The sequence below is a fragment of the Magnolia sinica genome, chromosome 18 (assembly GCF_029962835.1).
Source record: "Magnolia sinica isolate HGM2019 chromosome 18, MsV1, whole genome shotgun sequence".
Taxonomy (NCBI): Eukaryota; Viridiplantae; Streptophyta; class Magnoliopsida; order Magnoliales; family Magnoliaceae; genus Magnolia; species Magnolia sinica.
The window spans coordinates 55270182-55297754 of record NC_080590.1 but is presented as its reverse complement, the minus strand read 5'-3'; the positions used below and the strand labels follow the sequence as shown (position 1 = coordinate 55297754).

Sequence of the window (27573 nt, the reverse complement as noted above, 5' to 3'; positions counted from 1 at the left end):
TGACACTCATTCCATTCTCAACCCCTTGCTTCTTAGATACACACATCAATATATTGTATTATATTATTTTATTTTTTTTTTCCATATAATTAGCTCAAGTGTATGCTCTACAATTTATTGATATAATCAAAACATGCCTATCAAAAATCCAACTAATTAACTTCCATTTTGTTATAAGCATTAGTACAACACCCAACATTCATGGCATTCAACATTAGATCAATTCAAACATATACTTTATAACTCACCAATATAGCTAGAATCTTCCGACCAGAAAATTCAAAGTAATTTATTATATCTTTCATGCGTGAGAATTAATTATATTAGTAGTAAATTAATCAAATCTTTTGTAGTAAAAACCGCACTCTCGTGTCCGTAGAGTGGGTGCCTAAATGTTACTTTCATACCTGCATGGCCTCAACTTCACTTTGGGCCTTAGGAAGGTTTCGATGGTGTACGTCATTATCTCTACTGTTACCGGTGGTGTGGTCCACTCGAGCTTTGGATATGCTTCGATTTTGGAATCATACCCAGAAATGAGCTGGAAAAATGGATGAACGGCGTCGATAAGAAACATACATAACGGCGGGTCCCACAGAGTTTACTTGGTACGCTCCGCATACTTAGCCAGAGGATTTCACTCCTTGGCGGCAAGTAACCGATTATTGATTCCATGGTTTATCAATTATTCTACCGTCGTTTGGGCATAGTACATCGTCTGCTGCTTTTGAGCTTTATCCTATTCCTATTGCTTTTCACAGAGAGAGAGAGAGAGAGAGAGAGAGAGCAGAATCAGATGGTATTTGCAGTGAATGGACAGAGATTCGAGCTATCCACCGTCCTCGACCCTTCCACTTCTTTGCTCGACTTCCTTAGGACTCGAACCCGTTTCAAAGGACCCAAGCTTGGATGTGGAGAAGGTTCTCTTTCTCTCTCTCTCTCTCTCTCTCTCTCTGTGTGTGTGTGTGTGTGTGTGTGTGTGTGTGTGTGTGTTTGTGTCACTCACTCATTTTCACTCTCTCTCCTGATTGTTTTGGTTTAAGATTTTATTCATTTTGATTGCTTGGAATGTTGGGTGTTTTTTTTTTTTCTTTTTTGTGGTCTTTTCAATGAAATTACCAAAACTCCCCAAATTGAAAGTATTAGGATTGAAAAACTGTCAGGTGAATTTTAATTCCATGTGTTGTCTAAGGGGGTGTTTGGATGCATGGACATAGTGAATTCATGGATTTGGAAGTTCGTTAATTAGTAGCTTTGTGAAAGTTACAAAGTTTTAATGATTTAGTTTGCTGGTCAGCTTCTCATTTTTATTGTTTGGTTGGCCTTGTCAAGTATTTATTTTCGAAGAGAGGTTTACATTAATTTCTCAAGTCCTTTAGAGTCACTTGAACACATCGAAACCCTCCAATCAATGGTCTCCAAAATTGATTGTCTGAATAAATTATAATATGGAAATGTCAAATCATCCATATTATCTGTCCATCATACTATTTTATTCTCAAACTTTTTTGATTGAATGGCTAGAGCCATCCAATTATGACTAGGAAAATGGATCGTCTGTAAGGAATTTTTACATATTCCCACCTTAATAATGGGGTATTTGCAAATACCCAGTTAGAAATATTGACTTTGTAAATAGCCACATCAATAATTAGCCGTTACTGCAAATACCCACATTCTGTTAGCTTTTCAAAAAGTCCGATAAAAATAGACAGAAAATGACTTTAAAAATACCCATATTATTAGGAATGACAAAAATGGCGCCTTAAGATTGTAAAATGAATAAATCCCTCATTTCAAATGATATTGATCATGTGAATGGGCCCTAAAAAAATTATCCAGATTGAATAGAGCCTCAAAATGCAATCCTGGCCCATCTACAATTTGGGGCCCAACAAATGGATGATGTTTATCATTTGGATGGGCCTCACAAAGAATTTACCCAAATTTGATTAGTGAGAGAGAAGAAAAAAATGCTTGGGGGTGGGATTCTCTGTGGGCGCTCATCCAAGCGATCTACACTGTCCTGTTGTTGGGCCTCACATTATGAATGGGCCAGGATAGGATTTCGTGGTTCTATTCAATCAAATTTGGGTCTTTTAAGGGCCTAGACACGATCCACATGGTCATTTGGGATGAGGGATTTATTCATTTTCTGTTATTAAGGGGGGCCTTTTCATTATTTTTTAATAATGTGGGCATTTTTATCATTTTCGAACTGTTTTTAACGGAAGTTTTGAAAAATAACAGAATACGGGTATTTGCAATAACGGCTAATTAATGATGTTGCTATTTGTGAAGTCAATATCTCTATGTGGGTATTTGCAAATACCCCATTATTGAGGTAGAAATATGCAAAAACCCCTTTACTATAATGTGTACAATTGAAAAAGAAAATTGGCTGAAGTTTTCGTACCATCTACTTATATCTAACATTGTGGCCCTCCTGCTGAAGGGAGGATAAAATGGAGGTTGCGAAAGTGAATTCGAATGCACAAATCGAAAAGGGGTTTGTCTCAAAGTAGCATTTAGGCATCAAAATCCCCTTTTGAGAGTGTGTCCAAATGGACCATAAAGATCACTTAGGAATCTTGCAATGACTATCTTATGGTGGAAGGCAATTCGAGAAGTGCACTCTCCTGGGCTTATTCCTCTTGCAGAACCCCATATAGAAGTTCTTTGCTTAATGAAATTATTGCTACAACAGCAGCAGGGCGAACAGTTCTTTTGTAGTTGATAGGTCTGCGAATTTGGTTATAGATTCTATAGCTAATAGTGAGATGGTGAGGCCTTCTTCTGTAATCAGTAATTTCCATCGGTTGCCTCCAGCCCTTTTTGCATCCTCATTTAAGAAAATTTCAGTATTCCCTTAAAAAGAAACAACTTACACCAGATTTTCCTTTTGTATTGCGAAAAATGTGAAGTGAGTGCATATCCAGAAGATGATACTGTAGAATTGGAAGAATTGGAGTAAGGTGGCGCTATCTCTCAACAGTACAAGTGGTAGGGTTGTCTCAATTGAAACCACTCATCTAGTGGGCTTACTCATGGATGGCCTACTTTTCAGAGATCACACATATTAGATAATCCTAGCCCTCAATTTCCTTCATTTATAGCACTTAGTATTAAATAGTTTGCTGATGAGTGCCCTTAAGTATTAAATAGTTCAGTGATGAATGCCCTTAAGGTCCTGCTTATTAACAAATGTATAGTTTGCTCATAAGTTGGATTCACACTCATTGGGCCCATGGTCCAATTATATGAACCGTTGAAATGATGCCCTCACCATGGATGGGGGATGCCATGGAAATCTCCCACATTACTATTTGGCCTATTCTCCATTGAATGTGCACTGATGCATTTCTTCTCCAAGAATGTTAGTGTAGGCCACAATATCAAAGGGTTGGGATCTTTAAATTTGGGAGATCTCTATGATATGCCTCTTCCATGGTGAGTTCCATCATTTCAACGGTTTGGATCATTGAACAATGAGCCCCTCATGTACAAAAAGTCTGACTCTTCAACAGACTATACATTTGCTGATGAGGACCTATACTTCCTCTTTATTTTTCAGTTGAGCCAATGGGTTTTGAGTTTTATGACTGGACCATTTTAGTAAGCTTAGGAATTGTTGGTAATGGACTGTATAAGGGTTTTCATTTTTGATTGGTGGGTTCCATGATTCATTAATCTAGACCCTCAGTGTGTTGCGTCCCACCTATGCCCCAAATATCTCCCAGATTAGAAGGTCCCAACGACCACTTTTGGGGCTTCATCTCAGTTGGATGTGAACTGTTGTTTCCTCTTCATGACTGTGAATCCATACACCAGAGTCAAAGGTTAATATTGTCCTGTGGAGGAGATTTCAGGGCATGTTCCATGCATGGTGGACTCAACAGAAGAATGATCTAGAGTCTCGACTACTGAACATTCGGCCCCACTTGTCTGAATTGAAATCCGCGTATGCTATGTCTATGAGAAGATGTGGATTGTGTATCCTATAATTCATCATTGTTGGATTTCTTCTTCTTCTTCATCATTTTTATTTATTTATTTATTTATTACAATGGAGAAGATAGGCTGACAGAAAAATGTAATCCTGCATTTAAAAATCAGCAGTACCGTTTATGTTGCAGGTGGTTGCGGAGCTTGTGTTGTTCTTCTGTCAAAGTACGACCCTATAACTGAACAAGTCGAAGATCATACAGTGAACTCATGCCTGACTCTTCTCCATAGTATAAATGGCTGTTCGATTACAACAAGTGAAGGCCTTGGAAACAGCAAAGATGGTTTCCATCCAATTCACCAGAGGTTTTCGGGCTTCCATGCTTCTCAATGCGGTTTCTGCACTCCTGGCATGTGCATGTCTCTCTTTTCTGCAATTTTTAATGCTGATAAAACTGGAAGGCCTGATCCCCCACATGGGTTTTCCAAGCTTACAGTGTCTGAAGCAGAGAAGGCTATTGCAGGCAACCTCTGTCGTTGCACTGGCTATCGACCCATTGTCGACGTCTGCAAGAGTTTTGCATCAGATGTTGAAATTGAGGATTTGGGTCTCAATTCCTTTTGGAGAAAAGGGGAGAATGCAAATGGAAATGTAGATAAGTTACCCTCTTATAGACGCAATGAGATCCATACATTTCCTGACTTCCTAAAAAATGAAATTAAATCATCTACATGTCTCATGTCTGAAACTGAAAATGAATGTTTGACGGAGTGTCACTGGCATAGTCCCATTAGTGTTGAAGAGCTTCAAAACCTATTGGAACCCAAAGAACTCGGGATTGGAAAACGGGTGAAATTGGTTGTTGGTAATACAGGTGCCGGTATTTACAAGGAACTAGACCACTACGACACGTATATCGATCTAAGACGAATTCCCGAGCTTTCAGCAATCAAAAGAGACTCCAAAGGGATTGAAATTGGAGCTGCTGTGACTATATCAAAGGCCATCGAAGCATTGATGGAAGGAAAAGAAATTTTACCTGGGTCGGTGTTCATGAAAATTGCCAATCATATGGACAAGATTGCATCGGTGTCCATCAGAAATACTGCCAGTTTGGGAGGTAATCTAATCATGGCACAAAGAAATCAGTTCGCATCGGACATCGCTACTATTCTCCTTGCGGCTGGGACATCTGTTAACATCCATACGGGTTCCGAAAGAATCCTGCTTACACTGGAGGAGTTCTTGAACAGGCCTCCATGCGATTCTAAAACAATACTTTTAAGCATTCATATTCCTAGTTGGAATCCAGGAAGAAACACATGTTCCGAGAATGGTAATTCCATCAAATACATGCCTATGAAAGAAACTCAATTGTTGTTTGAGACGTACAGAGCTGCACCACGTCCCCTTGGAAATGCTGTAGCTTATCTCAATTGTGCTTTCTTAGCTTATGTTTCTAGAACATCAGATGAATTTGTTGTGGTAAGTCCGCAGTTAGCTTTTGGTGCATACGGGACTAACCATGCAATTAGAGCAAGGAAAGTTGAGAGATTTTTAGCTGGGAAATCTTTGACTGTGCCCGTTTTGCTCGAGGCAATCAGACTAGTCCGAGCAATGGTGGTGCCTAAAGAAGGCACGTCGAGTCCTGCTTATAGATCAAGTTTGGCTGTTGGGTTTCTTTTTGATTTTCTTCGACCCCTTGTTAAGGGTTTAATGGTACCAATAAAAGATTTGCAGATGAAGATATCTGATTGTGATGCTAATGGTGGTGCCAATGGGTATTTTAATACTTTGGAAAACAAATCTTCTTTGGGGTTATCTGCAAAGCAGGTTTTAGAAGTTCATGGGGAATATTTTCCTGTTGGGAAGCCTACTGAAAAAGCAGGAGCAGAGATTCAAGCTTCTGGTATGCTGTATTCTATTTCTTGTTGTTACTACTTCTGGTTTTATTTGAAGTTGAATGTGAAGCTTAATAGATTGCAACCTTTTGTAACATTGAGACTCCCTTTCATTAAACCCAGCAGTGTCCAGATATGAGTGATAGGCACGGGTCAGCATGTTTCTAGGAACATACATTAATCTGTCTTCTTGTATTTTTTATTTTTTTTTTGAAGACACAGGGTGTCCCCACCTCTTTTTTGAAGTGAGACTAATCTGTCTTCTTGTATTTTTCAATATTATATGGGAACTGCTAGGGAGGCTCACCCACAAGGCTTGTTTTCCCTTCTGCCCTGCCACGTGGTGATTTAGGCTGTTCATCTGGAAGGTTTGATTGTAGATGAGCTACAACTACAAGGAAAAAATCTCCTTTCAAAAGTGATTTGGAAGCAATGACCAGTTTTCCAACACAAATATATCGGTGATTGAGATCTAATTAGGGCTTTCAATCCGCCGGGCCTGAACCAAGAAAAATCAAAATTTTGAATGGGCCAGGGGTGAGACTCCCAAAAAACCTCATTATCTGAATACTATTTATGTTATTTCTAGGTTCATATATTGTATAGTTAAACTTTTGTCTGTAATGCTTTAGGAATTGAACCACTTAGATAAGTATAGTGCGTTGCTAGATCCTCCCGCACCTCTACATTTTGTCAGATGTGCCAACTGTGTCAGGACATACAAGCCATGCATCAGGATTCTCCACTTTGTAAAAGATGTGGTCCATAAGCCAGGCTTTCTACTGATAAGGTGCACTGTACATTTACTAAAACGAGGGGAGGGAAAATTTGCCCACACTCAGCATTTAATGTACTCATGTGGCCTGCATGATAGTTGACTTCTGGATTTTTTTAGTCAAGTCACCTACACAGTGGCAGGGCCTGATGCATGGTTTGGATGTCCCGCACATGTTAGGTTGGCACATGTGTCCGCGTGTGGAGGTGCTGTAAACATATTTGTTAGTTCATTATCATATAAGTATAACCATATGTATCCCTGATGCGTCAGCTTGTGGTAAAATGATGTAGGTGAAGCAGTGTATGTGGATGACATGCCTTCTCCTCAGGATTGCCTTCATGGTGCATTCATTTGTAGCACAAAGCCTTTGGCACGTGTGAAGGGTATTGAATTCAATTCTACATCAGCTTCTAAAAGAATCATGACAGTTGTTTCTGTTAAAGACATACCGAGAGGAGGGAAGAACATAGGGTCCTTGAGTATTTTTGGTAGAGAACCTCTATTTGCTGATGATGTTACTCAGTTCGCTGGTCAACCGCTTGGTTTCGTGGTAACTCTCTCTCTCTCTCTCTCTCTCTCTCTCTCTCTCTCTCCAATTGATTTTAGACATATGCAATGTTTACTGGTGAGGGAATTGTCTTGAATCCTACTCTCATGAAAGATGCCAATTTGTGTGTGAGATCTGGACCATTCATCTAGTCGGCCCCAGTTTCTATGTGCCATGGGCCCAATTTTTATTTTATTTTTTAAAATTATTGAATTGGTAACTAAAAATTTTATTGCACAGCAAAAACTACACAAGCAGAAACAAGTTTCCATGGACCATAATCCGGCTGGTTTAAGATTCGTAAGTATGAAGAAATGGCCAGTTAAAAGAATTTGACAAACAGTCCACATTCAACGTGTGCCAGATGTGGCCCATCTGATGAACAGCCCAGATCTAGCACACATGTACAACATTAGAACACATTGAAAACTATGATTCAGAATCCCACTCCGACCAATGGCTGTAAGCCTGTAGCAGGGCGTTGAATTTAATGACCTTTTCTTGAATTAGATAAGCATATTTCTTTTCTGTGATCTTGGATGTTTTGTATGTATGAATCTGAGTGTTTATTTATTTAGTTTGTTTTATTCCATGGTTCAAGTTTCTGAAATGGTTAATGGTTAGATTGCAGAAACACAGAAATATGCCAACATGGCTGCTAATCAAGCCGTGGTTGATTACGATATGGAGAATTTAGAACCACCCATTTTGACAGTAGAAGAGGCTGTTGAAAGATCCAGCTTTTTTGAGGTCCCTTCTTTCCTTAGCCCAACACCAATTGGCGATTTCTCAAAAGGAATGGCTGAAGCCGATCACAAGATCCTCTCATCCAAGGTACTTCTCAAATGCCTTTTTCTTTTTTAAATTTCTTTGTTATCATGGGTTGAAATCTATCGCCAGCTTATCTTTTAAAATAAAATAAATCTATCTCTGGCTTGAGAACGGTCCATGTATGCTAGACTTGCCATGGGCCAAGTCAGACCAATGATCTAGATCTGCAAACCATGGCCCCACATATACCGTATCATTTGCTGGGTTCAGTATGCAACTCTTAAAGTGAACTTTTTCAGCAGGCAATCAAGTTCAGGGTTGCATTTATACAAACTCTTTTTTATTATAAAAGCAACAACTATGCTGTATGAAGATCTGTTACCAAAGACTGACTAGCATGCAATGATTTGTTCAGATTGAACTTGGGTCTCAATACTATTTCTATATGGAGACTCAAACAGCGCTTGCCATACCAGATGAAGACAACTGTATGGTGGTTTACAGTTCGTGTCAATGTCCTGAAAATGCACAGCAGGTAATTGCAGAATGCCTCGGCATCCCCCACCATAATGTTCGGGTGATCACGAGGAGGGTTGGAGGAGGATTTGGCGGAAAGGCATTAAGGGCGTTGCCTGTGAGTATTGATGCACACCATTTTAATTAAACTTGAATAAAGTTCTCTAGAGCAATTACTTTCAGTCACACTCGGGTGTATTCCCAAATTGTGGTTTGTGGGTCTTCCTAGGTCAGCTCAATGTACATAGTATTTGGGCCTTTGGAAAATGGAAAACTTAGTTCAAAAACCCGAAAACTTTACATAACCTGATGTTCAGCTGGGTCAGGTTGACTTGAAGGCTCGACCCAACTCGACTTGATATTTAATTACGGTAAGTTGTAAATATTTGGAGTGTGAATAGAAATTTCTAATAGTTAATGTAAGTAATATAAAACATAACTTGTATCAGCAGAAAGACATTTCTGTCACTGGTTAAGTGTGTTGCTTTCTTTGGTTGAGGTTGGGTGTTCAAATTCCACTCCCACCATTTTTTTTAAAAATAAAATCTCTTTCTCTGGAGGTGAGTGACTTGGAATATCTTGAGGTCATTTGGATTATATCATAACACCATTGGTTTTGTATAAAATACTACACAAAATCTCTATGATCGATTTCGAGCTTGTTTGAGTTGCGAGGCTCCCAATGTTGACGAGCTCTGATTTCCTAGAAAATTGTTGGAGTTTTCAGCCAGATGATCTTTATACAGATGGCATATTTTCACTGATTCAGCTGAGCAAACTTGGATAGTAGATGAACAACCATTTGAGTCAAGCCTTTTTTCTTTCATTCTTTCTGTTTTTGTCTACTTTTAATCAAAGTTGTGAAAGAAGAGGGAGGGAGGGAAAACGCGGACGTGACTTTTTTTCTTTTTTTTTTCCTATTGCGACAATAAGGCAACCTGTGGAAAACTGTTTCCTTTTCATGGTTTTACTCAAAAAAGAGCATTTTCCTTTCCTATGAAAAGTTGAAAGTCCTGATTTTTACACTTATTTGAGAGACAGATTTCACTTTTAACCATTGATCATTCTAAAATTTCCTGAAAATCATGAAGACTAAAACAAACAGCCTTTTTAGGATTCTTTCCCACTGTTGTTCATCCACAGCTTTCCTCTGATGAGACGTTTCCCTTTCCTAATCCACTTTTTGGAATCACCAAGCCAAACAGGCCCTGAGTTGAGATGTTCTAAGTGGAGCAAGCCCCACTCCATTTGTAACGAGGCACTAGCCCAAATAGCAATTCATGTCATTTTAGTCCAACTTGAGACCCATGGAACTCCAGGTATGGGCTGGTTGTCATTATATAGTAAGTTGATTCAACCCCCAGTTTGGCAATTTCATTTATGGTTAATCAAATCATTGCATTAAGTCCAAACACTATCAAAATAAATTACAAGTATTAGTCTATTAAAGTTGAAATAACCCAACTGTAACTCCCGAAGTATTTTTCTTTTTCCAAAGTCTGCTCTCCGAATTGCATCTATGTTACCTTGAGGTTGGACTCGAAAGAAATGTAACTGCAATCTGACTGGAAATTCCTAATTTATAACTAGGTAATATCAATATTTGTTGTCATTTCCTCTTGATTAAATGGAATGTTTGGGATTCAAATCTCTTGTGCAACCAAATGCAGTCTAAATTATCTCATTTGAGTTATGAATGCAGTGTTGTGTGCATGACGTAACAATCAAGTGGTTTCTGTTATTTGTAGGTTGCGACAGCGTGTGCACTTGCAGCATACAAGTTACAACGCCCTGTTCGAATTTACCTTGACCGCAAGACTGATATGATAATGGCAGGAGGACGCCATCCAATGAAAATAAACTACACTGTCGGTTTCAAATCTGATGGGAAGATCACAGCTCTACACACCGATATATTGATCAATGCAGGGATATCGGAAGACATAAGTCCGATCATGCCATCAAACATGGTTGGAGCATTGAAGAGGTACAACTGGGGAGCTTTCTCTTTTGACATTAAGGTCTGCAAGACAAACCATTCAAGCAAATCGGCCATGCGGGGTCCTGGAGAGGTGCAAGCATCTTTTATTGCTGAAGCTGTAATCGAGCACGTGGCATCAGCTCTTTCTGTGGAGGCTGATTTCATAAGAAAGAAGAATCTCCACACATTTGAAAGTCTCAATCTGTTTTATGAAGGTATTGCTGGAGAACCCGTCGAGTACACATTACCTTCAGTTTTCGATAAGTTGGCTGCTTCTTCAAGCTTTCACCACAGGACTGAAATGATCAAACAGTTCAATGGTTGTAATAAATGGAAGAAACGTGGCATTTCACGTGTACCCATCGTGCATGAAGTGAGACTGAGGCCAACACCAGGCAGGGTGAGTATTCTCAATGATGGCTCGATCGTTGTTGAAGTTGGTGGGATTGAGTTGGGACAAGGACTGTGGACGAAAGTGAAGCAGATGACTGCATTTGCTCTCAATCGTTTATGGAGTGATGGAAGCCTAGATGTTTTGGAGAGAGTTCGTGTTCTTCAGGCGGATACTTTGAGCATGGTGCAAGGTGGATTCACTGCTGGGAGCACCACATCGGAAGCGAGCTGCGCTGCAGTTCAACTTGCATGCAATGTCTTGGTTGAAAGGCTTATGCCACTCAAGGAAAGTTTGCAGCAGCAAATGGAGGTGCTTTCATGGGATGCTCTGATTTTTCAGGTGATGATTTGGATTCTGAACTGTATTCGACTTTTGGATTTGTTTGAGTTGAAAAGTATGTTTGAGAAATTTACATCAACTGATTTCTAAATTCCCAATGGTATCCTTGACTCACTACCATCTATTAAATTCTACTTAGAACCATTGATATACCCATGCATGCATGCATGCCTGCCTTGCAGGGTGGTCTTGCTAACCACACACTCACCTCTACATCTGGCCACCCATTGTTTAAATCATGATACAGGATGAATAAGAGAATGGAGAGAAGATGAGAGAAGAAGAGGAAACTCCCATATTTTATAAAAGAAAAAGGAAATGGTACATCCCAGGGACACAGAAATATAAACATATCTTTATATGAGAATATGAGATCCCAACACACGTATTGGACATATCTTATCATGCATTAGGTGACCTATTTAGATTACCTGGACCAAAAGTCAGGCAAACCACATACATAATAGATAGTTTAGAACTTTTAGCCAATAGCCCACATTCAGCATACACATGTGGGCCACCTAATGAGTGGACAAGCCAAATTTTTAGGCCTTTTCATCCAAATGATGTGGCCTGCTTGATGCACAGATTAGCTGTCACACACATGTGCCTGGTTGGTGTGGATGCCAGTGGGCTTAGTAAAACTCATAGGGGAAATATTATATATGTTCCACATGGAGTCTATAGATATAGGGAAAGTAGCATTTTGTCTTTAATTCTTTTCGTTACTAGTTTCTTGCATGGTTTTAAGATATGGACAAGTCCGATGCAACCCATCCAAGTAGATTCAGATTCAGTACTACCCAATCCGGTTCGATACCATGAGTCTCACCCTGAGTCATCCAAGATTTGGGCGATTTGGGCTAATACACCCCCTGACTCGGGCAAGTCGCGACTCAATGAGTCGATCTGAGTCCCTGAATCTAAAAACCATGGTTTCTTGTATAGACATTCTAAAACAAGTGAAAGTTCACAAGAGGTTCACGCTGTAAATACGCAATGTAATCTGTTAATTTGTTCAAGTAGGAAAGATTTGCAGAAGATTTCTACCATATTTTTTCAATGGGAAATGGTCCTTGATGAGTTAGGTGGCAGAGTTTATCTGGGAAAGGTGTCTGGTTGCATCACTTATATCTGTGTTGGTCTTGGTCATAAAGCAATCTGTTTAGCGAAACCGTATGGGATACAGACTGTTCATCTGCTGGCCCTTCCATACCTGGCTTTGCCCTAAAATTCACCTTAGTTGGACAATCGTAGCCACTATTTAGTGGGGTTCTGATTATCAGAATTGAACGGTTGGGAAATAGTCCAACCAACCATCGACATAAAATGGGAAAGTCCTCCAGTCCAAGCTATGATCAGGGCCCATCCATGGCAGGGCCCAACTGATGAATCTTCCAGATTCTGTGCATTTGTGCCACAGTTTACAAGATGCGATTGGTTGCCGACTCAAATTAAACATTCAGCACTGGAGATTATTCCCTTATCCACATTAATCCTCTTAACCTATCTTTAATTTTTATTTATTTATTTATTTTATTTTATTTTTTTAAGATGAAAACCTCTCTCTCTCTCTCTCTCTCTCTCTCTCTCTCTCTCTCTCTCAAAAAATGTATCTTTAATTAAACCCATGTCTCACACATCTACCTTTCATTCCTGGCCCACGAGTTATATTATCCTTTTTCACTCTAACAGAAATCTTCTTTGCAGTAATTAAAATACAAAGTGGCCTGAGAACTAGTCTCTCTTACTTCCTCTCTTTCTTTTTGCAGGCGAATCTCCAATCAGTGAACTTATCAAGTAGTGCTCTATGGATCCCTGACTATAGTTCCATGCAATACCTTAACTATGGTGCTGCTATAAGTGAGGTGAACTCATGGCCCTACTTTGTTCGCTTTGAACTAATCTATATTATCCATAAAGAAGAGGTGAATTCATGGCCCGTCCCTTTGTTTCCAATGTTTAGCAAATTGGTGCTCGGACTCGGTACTTCACTGAGTTAATCTATTTGTCTCAAGGTGGTTTTTGGGAAAAAAAGAAAAAAGAAAAAGAAAAAGAAAAGGAACAAAAAACACCAATTCATGAAATCGAGCAATGGTAGCCAATCAGGAAAACACAAGTCAAAATGTTCAATACCCCACTTCAAGAATTACAGGATTTTAGGTGACCTATTTCAGTTTCATCCTTGAATTGGTGTGTTTCCAAATTGAGTGGGGTCCATTCATGCACCAAGTTTGATCAAGTAGTCAATTTTCACAAACTTGACCAAGCATGTGAACTGCAGAATATGAAAGATAGTTCTCAATTCTTATCCTTTGTTGTTGAATATAACAATTCATCTGCAAATGCTTTTCTTATGCACTTGAAAGTCAATCATTTCTATAAAAAATCATCAAGCAACTAGACCTGTTCAATCATTTCTATAAAAAATCATGAAGCAACTAGACCTGTTCCTTCTTTTTTATGGTGCTACCTAAAGTTGATCCTACCTAGGCCTGTAAATGGGTTTGGCCAGCCTACTAGGCTTTCAGACTTGGCCTGACTAGAGTCGGGTTTGGGCTTGATTATTGGACCCATGGATCAGGTTTGGCTTGGGATTTTGATGCCCGATTCTAATGGGCCAGGCTTGACCTTGGAATTAGTCTATAGCTACAATATCTAAGCTACTAAATATAAATCATAATGAATAAAACCCCTAATCATCCCTTTTACATGAAACAGATTCAGCCTCTTTAAGTTTATTCATGCTAGGGCTTTGGCTTGGGCCTATTAGTTTAATAAGGGTCAAACTCAAGTCAGGCTTGGGTTTTGCGTATCAGGCTCAGGCTCAATCTCTCTCTGCTACCTAGATGTGGGCACATGTGTCAAGTGTTGTGTTCCGTAAAATGTCCATCACGGAAAACTCCAAAAAGTAGTCATGTGGCATTTCCATACACATACGAATAACATTTTGATTCAATAATAAATTTTAAAAATAGAATTAAAATAAAATAAAACAATGAAAACATTAAATGCATGGAAATTAGGAAAAAATATTGACATAGTTCCAACAAATTCCAAATACTTTAATCAAAACTAATAAAGAATTGATTAACAGAACATCAAAGATCATGCATAATCATCTCAAACAATAGATTTTCATTTGAACATCACTTGCTCTCCTAAACAAATTAGAAAACCCCATGTCCCAACAAACAAACTAAAAGAATTCTGCTTTTTGTTATTTGGGTCATGGTACCTATAATGAAACGTAAAAAAGAATTCTGCTTTTTGTCATATGGGTCATTGTACCTATAATTAACAATGAAACTAAAATCGAATTAGTGAGAGGAAGTCTCAGTGAGTTGTTTGTTCAATTATAAGAACAGAGGCAAACCTGAGGGCTTGAAGTGAGGTACCTTTGGCTTGACAAAAGAAATTCATATAGCAGAAAGAAAAATAAAAACAGAGCGAAAGAAGGATGAAAGAAAAGTTTTGTGGAGAATATGTTTGGAGTCACCAAACATGAAGTGTCCAACACAACTTTCTCATGTCATGACTAGGACACTTTATCTGTACATATTTTGGAGTGTCATGCTGTGTCTAGGAGTTTCCAAGTGCCCCCAGTTGACACAACAAAACCCTAGAAAGTGGACGTATTGAGGCAACAATATGTGCCCGGCTATACCAAGCCCATTTAGAGCTAGGGTTGCGACCTGATGGGTCATTGGAACCGATCCAATGGTAAACGGATCCAGATACCAATTTGGACATATAGGGTAGGTTTGGGTCCAAAAGTTCACCTTGATTACTAAATTCGTTGGATCTAGGACCTCTCAAAATCAATCCATCCAGCTGCATGCCTGATTTTTAAGTGGGTCCGATTTGGAAGAACCTAAAATGGATGCAATATAGGACCTGACCCAGGCCTGGCTGAGAGCCAACCGTTGAAATTCCATGTGTACTTACTACCGATATCTTGTTTTAAAACTCAAAGATAGGGCATTGATGCAAATGACATTACAAATTTACATGTCCAACTTCTCCTATTGTAGAATTTATGGCATCAAAGGAAGGAGAGAAAAGAAGAAAGAATGACAGAAAGAGGAAGGGAAAACATTGTCTAAGAAACTACTATAGAAAACCCCCTCATATTTCACCGTGCGGCTTGTGTGATGAATGTCTTATATCCTGCATATGTGTGCCAATTTGACATGTATTGGGGTCTTGCAGATTTGTGGCTACAACTAGCACTTTTGGAAAAATATACCAACTTGGGAAGTTTTTTAGTCATTCTATGTTTGTTGTTCATCGTTTTGACCGTTCTCACAGAAATGTAGAGTGGGCTTTAAATGGTAGATTGGAAAAGCTGCCCACCATACTTCAACCTTTCTCTTGGAACTCGCATGGGAACTAGCCATGGGAGGTTCACATTGACATCAGTCACATGCCAGCATGTTCCTACCTAGTATTGAGCCTAGCCTATTACTAGCAGGTCCCAAAGGATGAGCAGCCATATTAGGACAATTGAAGAGGGTAGTTTCCAGGCAAATTGCTAATCCGCAGCACCCATACACACGAAGAGTCATGCTCTAGTAGTTGGATGCACAACAAGGCACCCACCTATTAGGGTTGTCAGTGGGTCAAGTATCAATGTCTTGTATCTGGACCTGCCTAAGGGATTTGGATTACGGCCTTGTTGGGTTCGGATACAAGTACCAAATTTGAGGTACTGGATTCAGATCTAATTGGATTTGAGTACCTGTTGGGTCATGTCAAATACTGTTGGTTCTAGTTACAAAAAAAAATTCGACTTTGGAATGGGTTTGGATCCGTAATTGGCTCTAGAATTGTTCTAGACCAAGTTATTCAATAATGGTAGCGGTGGTTATAGCAACCATTGTAATTACTGTTTTAATATAGGCCTTAAAGTGCTGCTGCAAGGGTTTGTAATGGCTGCTACAGTCATTAAAAAATTGTATCGGCCCTGTAACGGCCACTGCGGTCATTAAAAATATGTATCGGCACCGTAACGGCCATTATGGGTCATTTTTTCTGTAACGGTTACGGCCCAATAATGCATGACTGTTCCCACCGTTACTATTATGTAACAGTCGTTATGTAACCCTTTTGGAATATCTTGGTCTAAACCCATGTCCATGCTAGAAGCACACCTTTTGTATGGTTTCCTTGAGTTGTAAGTATAGTCCAAGGCTGGTTTGGTTGCACGAAAGATTGTGAAATTTCATGATAGGTTGCACCGAATTAGAGTGCTAGCCATGAAATATAATGAATTTTTGGTGCAACCAAATGCACCCTTAGAAATGATAAGAGTAAATGAATCATATATTTGGGTAGCTAACAGGTACACAATTCAGATATACGGAATGATCTGATTTCTAATCGAATTGAATCCGAATATGTGGACCTGAACATGACCCAATTGTTAACTGGGCCAGAAATCTGGACCCAAACTGGTTAATTGGTGTATGATACTTTTGTCATCTAAGGATTCAGGAACCGATTGACTGCCTACCATTGATCCTTGTATCAAACGCCCGCATATGCCAACATAATAAAGTCCATAACGAAACTTTCACCTAACCATTACTCAAGGGAAATTGCAAAAATTATGGTCTCTAGCATGCAATGCCACTTCTTCCTACCTCTGGATCGACATTATCCATGAGGACATCACAATGCTTTATTTTACTTAAATAGTCATATTCCACTTGTATGTACCAGTTCAAAGTCAACTATTGATGCCCTGAGCAAGGTCCCAAAAGTGGGCCTTCCCCAGTTTGTCCCTCAGTTGGCACACAGTTACCTGCTCTCACCACAGGAACAGCTCAGTAGCTGATGGTCCACATCGGTTGTTACATTTAGCAAATCTTAATAAGATATGGACTTATAAAATCATATCTAGTGAATACTAACCATTAAGATGTGATTGTCACAGGTGGAGATAGATCTTATTACAGGTGCTACCACTATCTTGCGGACAGATATTACCTATGACTGTGGTCAGAGCCTGAACCCTGCCGTGGACTTGGGGCAGGTTAGTTCCGCTAGGCTTTCACTTTTAATAAGTCCCTTTTATGGTTTGCTTCTTCAGGTGCATCTTCTAAGGTGCACTTTCTCTGTGTTTATGCATGTGGTATGCAGGTGATGTACATGTGCATGTTTGTCTCTCTATTATTCTGTACATCAATGCATCGAATAAAATTGGATCACATGTATGTGTAGTTGGAGATGGATGTATTGTTCACCATTACCATCATAGCTTTGTTCCAGTTAGGATGTCAACTTGAGGAGCTTGGAGATGCGTGTCTTGTCACTATGCTTACCTATGTGCATGTGCACCGCTACATGTGGACTCCAACATTTTTGTCATTTGAGCAAGGTGTTCCATACCCGTTACGATTTGTCCATAAAGGCCGATACATATAGGTAACAGCTGTGACCGTTACATGATATGGGGGTGAAACGAGGCAGTTGGTTTTTTGGGATCATATCGACCGTGACAAGAGTCTTAACGGCCGTTATGGGGCATAACAACTGTTGCCCCCTTAATGGTTGAAAAATGGCTATTTTAAAAAAATAATAATAATAATAATAATAAAATCCATTTTCTCATTTTTCCACTTATCTTATTCTAAACACTTTCTTAGATTATTCTACAGCAGATTTCTGCTACTCTTACTATAGTTTTAGGATTGAAACTACGGATTGAAGCGATTTGGACGATTAAAAGCTCTAAGGGCAATTTTTTTTTTTTTTTTTTTTTAAGTGGTATTTATGCCTTTCTTTTCCTATTTCTAGTTCTAATGTGCGATTGTGATGTGTAAATATTTGAGATAGATAGCCATGTCCATAAATTCACTAGATATAACACTCTCACCAAAGAGTGGATTGTTACACTACCATAAACATGTTCAAAACAAGAAATGAGTACATATTTGGAATATTTACATTAGTCTGGATTTTCTAAATATTTTTCCAGAATTTTTTGAGCAATTTTTTTTCAACCGTTATGGGGGTCCTAACGGTCGTTACGCCCCTATATCGGCTATCACGGCTAATACTCATATCAGTAATGGTGGTGACCATTACCGCCACCATTTCGGATACGGAGTACCTTGCATTTGAGCTACTTAAAGATGCATTGTACAAGCATGTGTAAATGCATCCACAACCTTGCATGTAATGGTGCCCTAGTACACATGTAGCTTATGTATGCAAGTTGACATGTGCATCTTCATGCATTCATCTATGCAAACCACTTGTAATTAGAGTTTAATAGATTGACTACCTTGTCTGCTTGTAGATGTGTAATAATACCACATTAGCTTAGCAATGTAACAATAAGCATGGCCTAACATTTACATTTGCATTGGGATGTGTTCATGTTACATGCTTGACATTCCATCTGTCTTGTTACCTTCATAGAACTCTAACTGCACTAAAATTCTGCACTTTATCATTTATTGTTTAGCATGTCCTATCTTCAGCTAAATCAAATAAGTAGTTAAGACGTGCTGAATTCAGCTTCTTTTTTTTCCCAAAGGTCGAAGGAGCTTTTGTCCAAGGTCTTGGATTTTTCATGCTCGAACAATATGAAACGAATTCGGATGGATTGGTGGTCTCCGAAGGAACATGGACGTACAAGATTCCTACTGTTGACACAATCCCCAAACAGTTCAATGTCGAATTACTCAACAGTGGTCATCACAAAAAACGCATTCTCTCCTCCAAAGGTATCATCTTCCTCCCCTCCCCTTAATGTTTTGCTTCCTTCTGAGTCATGTTTAAGAGGGATATGACATAGCCCTAAATAGATAATACTCCTGTAACTTAGATATGGACGTGAGATGTCAGAATGGTGAACCTTGAGAGCCAGAGAGCCCAATAAGGCTGTGTCCATATAGTTGCATTATAATGATAATATCACAAGACATATCATTAAATAGATATTAGCTCATAGGACTCTGCCATGGGAGTTTTGCGCTATCATTGCTGGTCCAAAGCCTGGATAAAGGAAGGTTGCATCAAATTTGGCAGCAGGCATGAAACTTCGGACAGCTGTTTCTCATTAATATGACAATCCGACATTCGAAAGAGTTGGATGCCAAAACAGGATTCGTGCAGTCGACCCCAATCATATGAGGCTTAGAATTTAGATGTATTCTCTTTACCTTGCACGGGAACCGTGCTGATCTTCTCTTTTGTTCTAATTTTTTCGGATGTCTCCGAAGAGGCATATGTATATCCCTAGATGAATATAAATACATTGGAACTATGTTACTGATGTAGAAATGAAATAATCTACTAGTAAAGACCCAAGATGAAAGTTTAGAACCAGGGAATGTTATCATTGGCTGCTCAAGGTCAGAGAGGATTGGAAGTGGGCTGTGATCCCGCTAGTTGCTGACAGGTCCAAGGAGGCCCATTTAATATGAGTCTTGATTGCTTGGTGATAAGATTCATTCTGAACCTTCACTGTGGATGTTCCACATTTCACCATTTGTTTAACATCAAGAGATGAAAAAGTAAAAAAATCAATTAACGTGTTGTCCTATAATTGTCTTTTGGCATGTGTTTGAAACCCATCTCCAACATGTCTTTGACATTACAGATTTTCAGAAAGTGCCTTTGTTATATAAGTTTATCCATGTTTATGCACTGCTTTTTATACCAAAGCTATACACGTTTCCTATGTTTTGGTGTTTATACATAACTTTTGTGGTCATACCATTCATAAAGAAAATAAAAATCATGGCATCTTATTCCACTTCTATTTATGCATATATGTTTCTTTAATATGTACTTATACCAATATGAACTAAATACTCTTTTACAATAATATCATCATCATCATCTTGGCCTTTCTTCCAACAGTTTGGAGTTGGCTTTTAAATAGTAGATTGACGAAAGTTTGGAGATCAACCATCAACCAAATTACAACCTTCCTCCTTTACCGGGGCTCTTGACATTGGTCATGGGGCTCTCATTGATGTTGAAAATATAATTTGAAAATAACAAATATTTGAGAAATATCTAGATTGTATCTAGGAAGTGTCTAGAAAGTATCTAGAAAGTGTTTAGGAAATATCTAGAATGTGTCCCTAGTCTAGTCTAGAAAGTGTCTTTTGAGTTTCCTAGGTAATTAATGCTTATTGTAGAAAGTTGTAATGCATTTACTCTTGTATGTAGATCCTTCCTCAAGAGTCTATAAAAAGGGACTTCATGTACACGGGAGGCAACAAAGAACAAGAAGGAAAGTCCCCCCTTCCAACAATTCAAAGCATTATAATATCCACTTTCATAATTCAAAATATACAAAAGCATTCTACTTGCAATACTTCTAAGTCCAAAAAATCTCTTATTCCACTCCTCTTCCCCAACAAATTTGGTAGCAGAGCAAGGTTCAAGATACATATATGACAGCAAGTTATAGCAACACCATCTTCAACTATTCACAAAATATGGTTCTCATATTCGAAGGAGAAAGCTACGACTATTGGAGCATTCAAATGAAGATTCTTCATCACACAAGACTTGTGGGAGTTGGTGGAAGATGGCTATGAAGTACCAGAAAATGCCGCAACATTAACAACATGGATGGACGCAAGACAACACGCATTCAAGGAGAATAAAAAGAAAGATGCCAAAGCTCTACATCCAACAACGAGTGAGCAAAAGCATCTTTCCTAGACTCCTGCCTACAACAACTTCAAAAGAAGCATGAGAGATTTTGAAGAAATAATTTCAATGATTAGAAAAGGTGATCAGTATCAAACTTTAATATCTTTGGAGAGATTTTTATAATTTACAAATGAAGGAAGGTGAGTCAATTCAAACTTCTCTCGTGTTTCTGACATCATTAATCAAATCAGAAATTACGGAGATACGATCCAAGATATAAAAAAAATCGTGGAAAAGATTTTAAGAACTCTTTCGATAAAATTTGATCATGTAGTAGCTGCCATAGAAGAATCTAAAGATTTATCTAAGTTAAGTTTACATGAGCTGATGGGTTCTCTTCAAGCACATGAACAAAGGATGAGCAGGTTTGTGGAGCAAAGCATTGAAGAAGCTTTTCAGTCCAAAATAAATATATCAGGAAAGAAGAATATGGAAGTAGACAAGAGAAGTCAAGAGGCATATCCAAATCAAAGATGGCAATCCGAAAGAGGTCATGGGAGGACAAACTTTAACTGTGGCCGTGGAAGAGGCAGAGGAAGGTGTGATTTCAACAACCAAAGGAATCCAAGAGGTAACAAGCAAAATTATTCTCAATGCTCTATTTGCAAAAAGTCTAATAATGTTGACAAGGATTGTTGGTACAACAAATGCAACATATGCAAAAAATTGGGCCACATAGATAAAGATTGTTGGTATAAGACAGAATGAAGCAATTTTTTTTTTTTGAAAAGACAAAAAAATCGGAAAAATTATTTTATTCCTATTTGAATACTCAAGAAGAATCAAATGATATTTGGTATTTGGATAACGGTTGCAGTAACCATATGACAGGAAATCGAAGTTGTTTTGTTAATTTGAATGAAGGAGTACATTCTCAAGTAAAGCTTGGAGATGGAAAGCTTTAAAATATTAAAGGAAAGGGAGTCATAGCTGTACAAACAAATGGAGGTAATTCTAAACTTATCCATGATGTTCTTTATGTTCCTGGCTTGGCTCAAAATTTGCTTAGTGTTGGACAACTAATTTAGAATGGATATTTAGTCAAATTTGATAAAGATGAATGCATAATCTTGGATAAGAGTAAGAAGAATAAAAAAAATTGTGGCAAAAGTGAAAATGATATCAAACAAGGTTTTCCCTCTCAACATGCCACTAAAAGGAAATTTTGCATTAAAATCTGAAGATGATGAAACTTGGCTATGGCATTCGAGATACGGGCATTTAAATTTCAGAGGCCTAAAATTGCTAAAGCAGAAGAATATGGTGATCGGTCTACCTTTTATTAACAAAGAAGATAAAGTTTGTAAAGGTTGCATCTATGGTAAATTTCACAGGCTTCCATTTACGAGTACATCATGGAGAGCAAAAGCTCCTCTTGAACTGCACATGCTGATATTTGTGGTCCTACGCAGACGCCATCTCTTAACAAAAATAGATATTTTTTACTCTTCGTTGATGATTATAGCAGGATGCTGTGGATATATTTTCTTGAACAAAGGTCAGAGGCTTTCACTATTTTTCTTCAATTCAAAGCATTTGCAGAAAAACTAAGCAGCTAATTCTTGAAGGTTCTAAGGACAGATCGTGGTGGAGAATTCACATCAAAAGAATTTTGAAATTTCTGCAAGTCAAATGGCATCAAAAGAGGGCTGACAGCTAGATATACTCATCAGCAAAATGCTGTGGCAGAAAGAAAGAACTAGACAATTATAGAAATGGCTCTGAGCATGCTAAAAGGCAAAGAGCTTCCAAATGATTACTAGGCGGAAGCTGTGCACACGATAGTCTCTATCCTCAATAGATCTCCAACAAAAGTAGTAAAGAACTTGACTCCATATGAAGCATGGCATCAGAAAAAGCCATCAGTAAAATATTTTAAAGTTTTTGGATGCATTGCCTATGCTCACATTCCATCACAAAAAGTGAAAGAAAGTTGAAAATGGAGAAAAATGCAGATTTATAGGCTACTGTGAAGACTCCAAAGCCTACCGCCTTTATAATCCCACTTCTAGTAAATTGGTGATTTCTAGAGATGTGATATTTGATGAAATGACAGGATGGAACTGGGATGAGAAACAAAACTATGTTCTAAAGACATTTGAAGAGTCTGAAATTATGCCAAAGGTGACTACAACTCCATGCTCTTCTCCACAAAGTCCCACTACACCAAATTCAAGCTCAAGCAATTCTTCATGCTCATCAAGCAGCTTTTCATCATATTTTGATTCACTTCCAAGGAAGGTGCATTCTCTAATAGAAATTTATGATAAATGTGATGTTGCCTACTTTGCATGTGAGTCGCGGATATTTGAAGAAGAAGTAAAACAAGAAGCTTGGATTAAGGCAATAAATGAAGAAATTGCAGTTATTGAGAAGAGTTGCACATGGGAGTTGGTTGATCTACCTAAAGGAAAAGATGTTATAGGCTTGAAATGGATTTACAAGACCAAGTATAATGAAGATGGCTTGATCCATAAGCACAAAACTTGATTGGTGGCAAAAGGCTATTCTCAACAACATGGTATAGATTTTAATGAAGATTTTTCTCTTGTCGCTCGTATGGAAACCATAAAGATTGTTTTGGCGCTTGCGGCTCAATTAAAACTAAAAGTTTTTCAATTTGATGTTAAATCGGCTTTTCTCAATGGAGAAATTGAAGAAGAAGTATACGATGAGTAACCACAAGGATATGTGGTGAAAGGAAAAGAAGAAAAGGTATATCGACTCAAGAAAGCTCTATATGGGTTAAAGCAAGCACCAAGAGCATGGAACAGCAAGATCGATAAGTACTTTCATCAAAACAGCTTTAAAAGAAGTCCAAGTGAGTCATCCTTATATGTGAAGAAAGAAGGTACACAAGATTTTCTTATTGTCTGCCTTTATGTTGATGACTTGATATATACTAGCACCAGTCCAAAGATGATAGAAGAATTCAAGAGGGCGATGATGAAGGAATATGAAATGACTGATCTTGGCCTTATGAGATACTTCCTTGGCATCCAAGTAAGGCAAAACCATGGCGACTTATTTATTTTACAAGAAAAGTATGCCAATGATCTCCTAATGAGATTCAACATGTCAAAATGCAAATCTGTCGCAACTCCAATAGCTATAAATCAGAAGTTGTCAAACAATGATGGAGCACAGAAGGTCGATGCCTCAATTTACAAAAGCTTAGTTGGTTCATTGATCTATCTTTCAAATACTAGGCCGGATATTGTATATGTAGTCAGCTTGGTCTCGAGGTTCATGAGTGAGCCTAACAAGAATCATTTTGAAGCTGCAAAAATAATTTTAAGGTACATCCAAGGGACCAAAAGTTACGGCATCAAATACTCAACGGAACAAGACAACAGACTTATTGGATTCACAGATAGTGATTGGGCAGGATCAGTTGATGATAAAAAAGTACTTCAGGATATGTATTCTGTATGGGATCAAAGGTTATCTCATGGTCATCAAAGAAGCAGAAGACAATTGTGTTATCATCCGCCGAAGCAGAGTATATTTCAGCTACTAGAGCAGCATGTGAAGCAATATGGATTAAAATGATTTTGGGCGATTTACAAAATGAACAAAAATCACCTACTACTATTTTCTATGACAACATGTCAGCAATTGCCATAACAAAGAATCCAGTCTTCCATAGTCAATCAAAGCATATCGAGCTTCGCCATCACTTCATCAAGGAGTTAGTTGAAGAAGGACAAATCGAGCTAAAGTTTTGCCGGTCAAAAGATCAACTCGCAGATATTTTCACCAAGGCCGTGACTATAGAAAAATTCATCAAATTCAGAAAAATGATGGGAGTGCGAGATTTTCAAATTAAGGGGGAGTGTTGAAAATATAATTTAAAAATAAAAAATATTTGAGAAATATCTAGATTTTATCTATGAAGTGTCTAGAAAGTGTTTAGGAAATATCTAGAATGTGTCCCTAGTCTAGTCTAAAAAGTGTCTTTTGAGTTTCCTAGGTAATTAATGCTTATTGTAGAAAGTTGTAATGCATTTGCTCTTGTATGTAGATCCTTTCTCAAGAGTTTATAAAAAGAGACTTCATATACATGGGAGGCAACAAAGAACAAGAAGGAAAATCCTCCCTTCCAACAATTCAAAGCATTGTAATATCTACTTTCATAATTCAAAATATACAAAAGCATTCTACTTGCAATACTCCTAAGTCCAAAAAATCTCTTCTTCCTCTCCTCTTCCCCAACAATTGACACCACACACATGTCAACTTGGTCCCACCCAGTATCGACCCCCGGTGCAACTAGTACATGCATGCCCCAAGGAAGGAGCAAGCAAGTAATGAAGGTGGTTGCCAGCCAAACCACTGATCACGAAGCACCCACAAAGATCACTAATGCAGGGGCATTTTCACACCTGGCTTGAGTGGGGTAGCCCGTGGAATGCGGGGACACACTTGGGGTGGGTGACCCATGTGATTTGGGGCCCACGGGGGAGGTCTCGTGTTCGAGATTCCTCACCGGGGGTGATTAATGCGCATTTCACACCGAGCTCGAGTAGGGTAGCCCGTGGGATGCATGGATACACTCGAGGTGGGCGGCTCATGTGATTTGGGGCCTACGAAGGAGGTTCGGCCGAGGTCCTAACCCATGAGACGTGGGGCTTGGGTTATGAGATAAGGGGATTAATTCGCTATACTCTAACAGTTCAAGCTTTTAGAGCAAGTGGTTAATTGTCCTGCATCAAATTTGGTAACAGAGCACAAGGTTTTTATAGGGGAATGCATTGCATGTTCAGGGTTTAGTTTATTTGTGTCCATTATGCATCAAGTATCATTATATAGAGCTGCTTAGAGGTCTATAATTCCTGATATAAGCTACTGAATTTTCTGCTATCAGAAAATCCCCATATCTCTTTGCTGGATTTTTTGTTAACAGATTCTTTGGGCAGATAGGTTGCTGGAAATTGAGTAGTATTGTGTTGTTTCTCCCATATAGTCCTATAGGAGCATTTAGTCCCATCTAGGCGCATATAGTTGTATTAGAAGTTCCTTGAGTTAGTAGTTGTATGCCTACATGTACGGGTTGTGGTTTTGGCTTGCACCCTACACTAAACATAGAGCAATTGCAAGAGTCAATGAACAAGCTGACCCAACAGTGTGAGTCTTTGGCTAAGCGCTTGGAACAACGTATGGACCAACGCTTTGAGGAGCTTGATGTGCGCATTACCCAACTAGAGACCTTCGCCAGGGCAAACCCGACCATTGGGGAAGATACCCAATCTCAGGTAGGTAGTCAGGAGGATAGACCAAGGAATCGGTTATGGGCGCACACCCATGCACCCACCCGGTGAGGGACATCAAGACCACTATGACCCCGATGCATAACTTCTCAAAGGAGTTGAGTAGATGCCCCCACGTTTGATGGCCACTTGAACCCTAAAGCTTTTCTAGATTGGTTGGCAAACATGGACCACTATTTTGAGTAGTACGACATGTACGGCCTTGTGGCTAGAGAGAGTGCACCAGAGGCTTGTGTAGAGTTACCAACTGAGGCTATTTCGGTAGTAGATGAGTTTCGTGATGTCTTTCATGATGATCTACCAAATGAGTTTCCCCCTATGAGGGATATACAGTACACCAGAACGTGGGACACCGTACTACTTATAGCCGAGTTTGCGTTTAATAGTTCTGTCAATAGGTCCACAGGTCTAAGTCCTTTTGAAGTCGTTACTGGTTTTAAGCCTAGGAAGCCTATTGATCTTGTCCTTATGTCACTATCTTATAGGCCATCAGAGTCTGTAGAGTCCTTTGCGCATCGCATCACATTCATTCATTGCATCAAGAAATCAGGCGAAAGATCACTACTAGTAATGAACATTACAAATTTTCTTCAGAATAGCATAAAAGTTTCAAGGAATTTAATGTAGGGGATTCTGTGATGGTCCGCATCAGGCCAAAGCGGTACCCCCAGGGAGTCGTTCGTAAATTACACGCGCGTAGCGTTGGACCATTCAAAATTATAAAACGAAACGGTCTCAATGCGTATGTAGTAGATCTTCCACCTTCCATGAGAATTAGTTCCACATTCAATGTGGAGGATTAAGTTGCATTTTAGGGGATCACTGATACATTGTCCAGCCTTTCACCTAACTATCCTGATTCCCCAAACCTTTCCTTTGATCCATGGCCCCCTCCCGACCTATCTTCCCAGCTTCTACCTCCCATACCTACCCTTCCCACACCCAGAGAGGAGATAAAGGATATTCTGAACCATTAGATAGTATCGACGTTGGACGGCGGATTTCAAAAGTTCTTAGTCAAGTGGAAGTCACGCCCATCTTCAAACAGTATGTAGCTCGCTGAGGAGGAGCTTCAGAGACTTGATCCTGACATCTTGGAGTGGTTCAGGAGTTTTGTTTCGCCAGTGGCGAAACCATCTTCGCAGCCGGGGAGAATTGATAGGGACATCTCACGCACATGCACTCCCCCCCCCCTCCCCTCACGCTACGCACGTAGGCAAGTAGGAGGGCCCCACCATCGATCTGGATCGATGACGACATCCAGGGAGGACCTAGTTAGAGGACTGCGTTTTGGTTCGTTGGAGTGGACCCGATAGTCATGTGAATCCCGCTATGGGTTCTCATGATCGTGGCCCACTATTCTCATTAATCTAGTACTTTAAGTTTTGCTTATTATTATTATTAGGAATATCATGGACGGTTTAGATTGCCTTGATTAGTTGTTAT

At 39.0% G+C, this 27573-nt stretch overlaps 1 protein-coding gene across 4 annotated transcripts in view; it reads left to right on the top strand.

Moving 5' to 3' along the window:
• The first annotated feature begins 658 nt into the window (after positions 1-658).
• Positions 659-27573, top strand: part of LOC131232252 (probable aldehyde oxidase 2) — a 30751-nt gene continuing 3836 nt past the window's right edge. Inside the window, exons 1-10 of one of the 4 annotated variants that reach the window (XM_058228470.1) lie at positions 713-920; positions 4137-5855; positions 6916-7175; positions 7797-8006; positions 8359-8577; positions 10208-11173; positions 12946-13041; positions 17112-17210; positions 18720-18909; positions 22439-22610. In XM_058228470.1, coding sequence (XP_058084453.1) covers positions 797-920; positions 4137-5855; positions 6916-7175; positions 7797-8006; positions 8359-8577; positions 10208-11173; positions 12946-13041; positions 17112-17210; positions 18720-18909; positions 22439-22473 — 3918 coding nt within the window. In that variant the 5' untranslated portion in view covers positions 713-796 and the 3' untranslated portion in view covers positions 22474-22610. Of the gene's footprint in view, positions 921-4136; positions 5856-6915; positions 7176-7796; positions 8007-8358; positions 8578-10207; positions 11174-12945; positions 13042-17111; positions 17211-18719; positions 18910-22438; positions 22611-27573 lie in introns of those variants that run through there. The other 3 variants (XM_058228469.1, XM_058228472.1, XM_058228471.1) reach the window with 3 other exon arrangements.